Raw genomic sequence first — 7,727 nt, 5'->3', positions numbered from 1 at the left:
GGAGGCGCTCCTTCAGGTATACTGGGCCTTTGAGGCCGTTTAGGGCTTTAAAGGTCAGCACCAACACTTTGAATTGTGCTCGGAAACGTACTGGGAGCCACTGTAGGTCTTTCAGGACTGGTGTTATATGGTCTCGGCAGCCGCTCCCAGTCCCCAGTCTAGCTGCCGCATTCTGGATTAGTTGTAGTTTCCGGGTCACCTTCAAAGGTAGCCCCACGTAGAGCGCATTGCAGGAGTCCAATTCCGATCATCCCTGACCACTGGCCCTGCTAGCTAGGGATAATGGGAGTTGCAGACCAAAAACATCTGGAGGGCCGAGGCTGAGGAAGCCTGTTCTAGAAGAAACTTGAAAATGGTCTTGAACAAGTTGCTAGGCAACGGAAAATTTCCTGAGCAACAGGTGTCCTTATCAGGTCATGCAATCAGCTAAATATCTGGGTCAGTGTGAATGAGTAGGTGAATGAGTCAGCATTAGGTCTTTGGCTGGATGGCTAAAAAGAGAAAAGGATTATGGGGTTTTTTTTCTTTATTAATGGCCAGTGTAAAGTTTTGTAAATAATAAAGACTCTGAAAAACAGAACCAAATGGTTTTTATTCCTGTAATGGGAATTTCACTAAGAGAGAGCTGGAACGTTGCTGCTGCTGCTGTAAAGAAGTAAAAGACGCAGGATAACTTTTCTGTAAAAGGAATTGCAGAAAGAAAGAGATGTTCACGTACCAACAAAGATTGCTGTCTAGCAGGGAAGCTGGCTCACTTGCAGATGAGCTGTTTGTCCAGCGTTCTCCCAGATTTGTTTGCACAAAGTTTGCAGGGAGGCTAGACGGTGTCCTTGTTTATTTACTGAGCGTGCATCTTTGAATTGTTTGCGGAGAGGTGACATTGCGGCCAGGCAAATGTCATCCCAGGACATTCATACCATCATCAATTTTTTATATCACACACAAAAAAACTGGTTATTTTCTCCTTTTTTGGGGGGGTGAGTGGGAAGTGGGTTTGTTGTGCAAAAGCTCCCGATCAACTTCAGTTGCACAAATTTGCCATGTGCTGGTATTTGATCGAATCGTGCCCCTTCCGCTAACTTTGACACCAGTTAACAAAACTGCCTCCCAACTTCCCAGCGGTGTGTAGCTCAGTTCTCTGTGCCCTGGCCTGCCATTGCTTGCCCCCCCCCATCAATACCAGGGTCCCTGCATTCCTTTGTGTCCCCCACCCCACAGCCAACTCCAGAGGCTTCCAGCACTAGAGGAGACCCTAAGAACAAGAGGTGCTATTTTAGTTTTACTTAGTGTGTTTTATTTTCCTTTTGATTGGGCTTCCTTTCTGTTTTTACCCTGCTTTCTAAATGCCTCTTAAACAAACTGCTTAATTGGATTTCTTGGCTGAAAAGGTTTCTGAACACACGGGGGGGGGGGGCTCTTTCTCTCCCTCCCCCACCCCATTGCTCAGACATTTGGGCCACTTGTTTAAAGCGCTGGGAGATTTAAAGACTTGGGAGATCAAGAGGGGTGGTGGGCTGAAGCTGAAAGGCAGGAGACTTGGGGTGGGGTCTTCAGGTGAGAGTCTATCACATGCCTGCATATTCAGGTTGCACCATAATAGCTGCCTGAGGTTGCATCTACAGCGTGGGTAGGCAAACGAAGGCCTGGGGGCTGGATCTGGCCCAATCGCCTTCTAAACCCAGCCCCAGACGTTCCGGGAATCAGTGTTTTCACATGAGTAGACTGAGTCCTTTTATTTAAAATTCATCTCTGGGTTGTTTGTGGTGCCTGCCTGGTGTTTTTACATGAGTAGAATGTGTGCTTTTATTTAAAACGCATCTCTGGGTTATCTGTGGGACATAGAAATTCGTTCATTTTTCTTTCTTTCAAAATATAGTCCGGCCCCCAATAAGGTCTGAGGGACAGTGGACTGGCCCCCTGCTGAAAAAGTTTGCTGATCTACAACTTATGCTTAAAGAACTCCAGTGCAACTTTCACAGTCATAGAATCACAGAACTGTAGAGTTGGAAGGGACCCAAGGGTCATCTAGTCCAACCCCCTGAAATGCAGGAATATCCTCAGTCCCATATGGGAATCGAACCCGCAACCTTGGCATTATCAGCGCCATGTTCTAACCAACTGTGGTCAGAGCGATCCAGACATGCAGCAGTGCCCACAAAATTGTTTCTGACAAGATATGCGTAGACCACAAGATTTCAGTGAGATCTCACCAGATTTCAGCAAGATCTCAAGGGATCTCACCAGAAATGGGCGCCACTGCCATCGCTGCTTGTGCTCCCCCAGTGGTGGAGGTGGCAGGTGAGACACCACCCTGTAGGGTTTCTGCCACCTGAGGCAGCTGCTTCACCCCACCTCATGGGCGGTGCTGGGAATTCTAGCTCTGTCCTTAGCAAACTACAGTTCCCAGGATTCTTCAGGGGACCACGACAGTCATCCCCAAAGACCAGAATTATTATTTTTTGACAGTAAGCAAAGAGATGGGGGGAAAACATAGGATGCCACTTGCTTGGACGCAACCTCATCTAATGTTGGGTGGGGGACGGTGATGAGATCCCCCCCACCAAGCGGGCCTTCTCCGTGGAGAGCTCAGAAGCAGCATTTTTCGGGACGTCTGAAAAAGCGCTAGGCATCCGGGCGCAGTTCTCCCGCTGGTTTGCAACCGGCCTGCGGGGGGCGCTGCACCAAACGCCAGGCGCAGACCAGGAAAGGGGGCGAGCAAATGCAGCCCCCCCCCCCGACGCCGCTCTATGGGGCCACGAACAGCTGGCTCTTGGTTGTGGAATCCCTGCTTTAGATCGCGCCGGGGGACGAGGTGTTTGTGTGTGTGTGTGTGTGTGTGTGTGTGCATAACAGCGGGAGGGGGATTACGCCCCCCCCCAAAAAAACTCCCTGGCACCTGCGAGAGACCCCCATTGTCGGGTGGGGGGACGGGACTCGACGGCTCCGAGGTGATAAAAGCTCCGGGCCGGGTTTCTCAGGGCCCTTGGCTTGCAGGTGAATGGCGTTGGGGGGGGGGGAGGCGCGGAGGAGGCTCTCTCCCTCCCTCCCCCTTTCCTCCCCCCCCTCCGCCCTTGCGGTCTCCATGGGCACCGGCCGCGAGGCGCCAGGCTGACAGCGCTCAGGGTTTTATGAATGGGTGACATCACAGGCTTTGGCGTCTCGCGGTCTGAGCGGCTTGTTAAGACACAGAAACAGCCCGAGGGGGCGGGCAGGGTTCGAGCTGGGGGGGGGGTGTGAGAGAGAGAGACACGGAGTGCTACCGAGGCTGCTTTGGGAACGGCTATAAATGGCAAGGGTCCAAGCCGACTGGAGGAGAGGGAAGGAGAGAGAGAGAAAAGGAGCTGGGAGAGATGAATGGGGCGAAAGTGAAAGTGGGAGCCCCCGAAGAAGGCAATTCAGGATCGCGCTGCAAATTAGGAGGGGGGCGCCGGCGGCTGGGAGACTTTGCAACGCTGGGCTTGCGAGTATGCATTGCAGAAACACACACACACAGAGGAATTGTGGTTGTTTTTTGCTTGTGTTTTGGAAACAAGTTGGGCGCTTGCAAAGTCCCGATTCCAAGCTGCCTGCGAAGTGGCTGGTGGGTGGATCGGGGGGGCAAGGGCGATCCTCAGCAGCTGTGCTCAGGATCTCATCCTGCGACTCCGGGAAGGGTCGGCTGCAAAAGTTGGGTCGGATTCATTCAGCAAACTCGGAGCCCCAGGGGCAGGATAGGAATATCGTCAGGGTCCTTGCTGGGAGAATTAATTGGAATGATGGTTTTGCAGCCTCATGCAGTGAATTCACTGGTATTTAGCAATGATTCACACCACAACCCACGCATTTTATTTATTTTTTAAAAAGTTGGTTCCCCCACCACCTCCAGTCGATTTGCAGCTGTGGAGCGTGTGAACGCGCTGACACGTGACCAGACTGGGATTAAACATTCATCCCGGAAACTCTTCAGAAATCGAACTCGTCTCAAACGTGACCGCTTTCATCTCCTTTCTAGAAGGATCCCGGTTTTCACCGGGCGTTGATTATTAATCTATCAATCAATTATTCCCGGACTTTTGCAGTCACCGAAACTGGAGGGGATCGAAACTTTAAAAGCCCCCCCCCCCCCCCAGTTTAATCCCCCAGCATGTCTTGTTTTCTAAAACAGCTTCCAAATCCGCTCTCCCATCGCTCTTCGGCCTTAACGCTTTGGAGCCCAGTTCAAATTAAATTAAATATAGTTTAAATAACTGTACAGTAGATGGTGCCTGTAGCAGGCGGGGGGGCGGGGGGGGCGGATCTTTAATAAAATAAAAAAAACCCGGCTAATTTACCACTCGAGAAACATCTTAACATCTGCATTAAGGATGGCGAAGGAACGCCTTCTGGGAGAAAGTGTGCAAATCTATAAATATATATATTTACATGATATTAAGTGTGTGTTTAATGGGTGGCGGTGATCGGGGGGGGGGACTTTAATACCCCATTTGTTTCCGTGTATGGAGGAGGAGGGCGGGGGAGGGGGAGGAGGCAGCGGGGGGGGCGAAAGTGTCAAATCTGTCGTTAAAAACTATTTATTTTTCAAGTGCCTGTCACATTCCTTTCATCCTCCTCTTTTTCCGGATAAAATGCCCCCGAGCTCCCTACACCTGCAACTCTCCCCGATCTCTCTTTAAAAAAAGAAGAAGAGGGGGCGGCAACTCCTTGCTTCCCATGATGTTTGGCTTTGGAAAAAAGAGAAAAAAATTCACCCCAAACTCCCTTTTCAATTCCGTCCCATAGAAGAAAAGTTGCTGCGGGAGCCACGCCCCCTTCCCTCCCTCCGCTCCTGCGATTGGCTGCTCCGCACGGCGCTGCGCCCCGCCCACTCTTCCCCGGCCCCTATAAATAGCTGGTCCTGCTCGACGGCGCGGCACTTGCTGCGCTCCGTCCGTCTCGCTGCGCGCCTGGATTTCCCATTTTTTCCTCGCTTTCCCTCCTCCGCCGCCTCGACCCTTCGCGCAGCCATGAAGGTGGCCACCGCCGCAGCGCCCGCCGTGTCGCCCGGCCCGAGCTGCGCCCTGAAAGGCGTGCGCCTGGGCTCCGGGGGCGCGGGCGAGCCGGTGTCGCGGTGCCTGTCGGAACAGAGCGTCTCCTTGTCCCGGGCCGGCAGCCCGCCGCCCCCTCGGGGCTTGCCCCTCTGCCCGGAGCAGGCAGCCGCCGCCGCCTCGCTGCTCATGGACATGAAGGGCTGCTACTCGCGCCTGGCCGGGCTGGTGCCCACCCTGCCCCGCCACCGACGGGTCTCCAAGGTGGAAATCCTCCAGCATGTTATCGATTACATCTGGGACCTCCAGCTTGAACTGCAGCACCCGCTGGGCGCCGGGCCGACCCCGCAGAGGGCCACGGACGAGCCGGCCGGAGCCGTGCCCGAGGTGAGCCCCGGCCGCTGACCCACCGCGCCGCCGTCTCTCCCTGGGCTGCTTGGGGGGGGGTACCACGGGAGGGGCAGCGAAAGGAGGGTTTCAAGGGGTTCCTCGCCTGCCCACGGAGCCTCCGGCTAGGGGGGCATTTCCAGCCTTGCGCCCCCACCCCGATGATTTGACTTCCATACGGGCGCCACCTTCCCCCGGTCTCCGTGGCTTGGGTGCCACTTTCATGCGCTTTTTGGGCTGCTGCTTCTGGGGGGTGCCCTTCATCCCACCCCAAATCCTGCCACCCTGTCCTGGGGTTGCCCTTCCGCACTGTGGACTCTTTAACGACCTGGCACCCTTGGGTGCCGCTGCTGCCTTTGATGTTTTTACTTTGTGGACGTCCATTCTTGGGGAGGGGATTCCCACGCCACCCCTGTGTGTGCGCTTTCGTTTTTCAACATGGAGGCGATGCCCTCTGCCTGGTGTTCCTAGTCGCCCCCACCCCATTTTTACCTATTTTAGATATTGCCCCTTCTTTGCCGTGGGTGGGTGTGCTAATCTTCCCCATCCCATAACCATAGTTTCTGTTTCCTGACCCAGTATTCCTCTTCCCTGATGCCTCCTGTGACCTCTCCGCCCCCCTCAAAATTCTTCTGATTCTCACCCCCTTTTCTGTCCCCTTTTGGGGGAGATGGGGCATACCCCCCCCCCAGCCTTTATTGTGGCTTCTCCTTGCTGCTGTCAATATTCTGCCCTTGGCTATTGCATTAAGGCACTGTATTCAAATCAAGGCTGCATGGATTCTCTCCCTTTGCAGAAAATACTTTTTGCCCTCGCCCATTCTCCTCCTCCGGTCCTCTCCCACATGCTGTGCCTTTTTTGGGGGGGGGGGTTCAGGGCAGCCCCATGGATATTTCCCATCATCTCTGGCCTGTGGCTGCAAGGGCTGATGGGAGATGGAGTTCCAGTCTCCCCTTCGCTACAGGAAGATGACAGTTGCTGCCTAGGGAGACTGGAATGGCAATGGGTCTCGCTTGCAGTCCGGTGGACTTTGCTCCTGCCATTGATGTTGTGTGTCTGTGTGTTTTGGGTTAGGCTTGATGGAATCTGGTAGCACTGAACCCAGTCACCCTTACTTTTCAGAAGCTTCACAAGCTTCTGGGTTTCACAGCAGTCTTCAGCAGAGTGCTGGCTTCATCCCTAGGCAAAAAATGGGGAGTTAAGAACCGATGTTGCTGTTGAGGGTCTCAAAACAGTCTTCTGTGGGATTTACGAATTGCAGCGCTATTGGTTTTTATCTCCATGCTGATCAATCTTATCTTGTGTTTACTTCCAGCCTGCTTGTGTGAACGCTGATGACCGGATCCTGTGCCGCTGAGGGCCAGTCTGGGCCTGCGGAACGTCCTTGGAAGACATGGCTTTCCTGTTGCTCCTCCAATGGCAGGGCAAGGAATTCTCTCCTCTCCCAACGGACGAGGTGTTCCAGTGGACTTAGGCAGAGAGACTGCAAAGGACATTTTTACCGGAGGTGAAGGAGAGTTGAAACCAACAGCCTCTGCCCCACTCTCCCTGTGTCGAAAGGGTGCCACGTGGGTGTCTCTTAGCGAGAAAGAGGAACCAGCGCCGGTGAACTCAAACTGAACTCAAAAGCAGCAGCACCCTCTATGGAAGGGGTTTAATGCTTAAGTTCTTGTTCTTGGTTTAAGAAAAGAGAAAAAGCAGCGTGTTGTAACTCTCTCCAAAATACTTCTCAGATTTCTGAGAAATCATTCTTGTATTGTATATTACAATGATAATGTTTCCCCCCTGAGAATATTGTTCTACAATAGTTTGAGGTTTTTGTTATTAAAACAAATGCATATTGCGACAAATGGTCCTTTGGGGTCGTGTGGCTTTTATTGGGTGGAAGAGGATTTTGGGGTATAAATTAGGCCAGTTGTTATCTGGAAAAGAGGTTTGGAAGACCATACAAATCACCACCCTCTCTGGGGAAAAGAAAAACCAGGAGCCAACGTCCCCCTCAAATTCTGAATCCTCCTCACACATTCTTGGTCATTCTTAACAGCCCTGCATGGTGGTTGTTGTTTAGTCGTTTAGTCGTGTCTGACTCTTCCTGACCCCCTGGACCAGAGCACGCCAAGCACCCCCTGTCCTCCACTGCCTCCCGCAGTTTGGTCAAACTCATGCTGGTAGCTTCGAGAACACTGTCCCACCATCTCGTCCTATGTCGTCCCCTTCTCCTTGTGCCCTCCATCTTTCCCAGCATCAGGGTCTTTTCCAGGGAGTCTTCTCTTCTCATGAGGTGGCCAAAGTCTTGGAGCCTCAGCTTCAGGATCTGTCCTTCCAGTGAGCACTCAG

The 7,727-nt window shown here is 52.9% G+C and overlaps 1 protein-coding gene across 1 annotated transcript; it reads left to right on the top strand.

Moving 5' to 3' along the window:
• Window positions 1–4,884: 4,884 nt before the first annotated feature.
• Window positions 4,885–7,245, top strand: ID1 (inhibitor of DNA binding 1). The gene is made up of 2 exons (XM_083447173.1): window positions 4,885–5,390; window positions 6,706–7,245. Exons 1-2 carry the CDS (start codon window positions 4,983–4,985, stop codon window positions 6,745–6,747), a joined length of 450 nt encoding a protein of 149 aa, XP_083303299.1. The 5' UTR covers window positions 4,885–4,982; the 3' UTR covers window positions 6,748–7,245.
• The last annotated feature ends 482 nt before the right edge of the window (window positions 7,246–7,727 follow it).

This window comes from Podarcis tiliguerta (assembly GCF_965153285.1).
Source record: "Podarcis tiliguerta genome assembly, chromosome: 6".
Lineage (NCBI taxonomy): Eukaryota > Metazoa > Chordata > Lepidosauria > Squamata > Lacertidae > Podarcis > Podarcis tiliguerta.
This window is presented reverse-complemented; position numbering and strand designations above follow the sequence as displayed.

What these genes read in the sequence shown, in the direction of transcription:
- ID1 (XM_083447173.1), top strand. Translation starts at nt 4,983, where the DNA reads ATGAAGGTGGCCACCGCCGCAGCGCCCGCCGTGTCGCCCGGCCCGAGC. An exon ending in CGGCCGGAGCCGTGCCCGAG is followed by an intron (nt 5,391 to 6,705) that starts GTGAGCCCCGGC and finishes GTTTACTTCCAG; the next exon opens with CCTGCTTGTGTGAACGCTGA.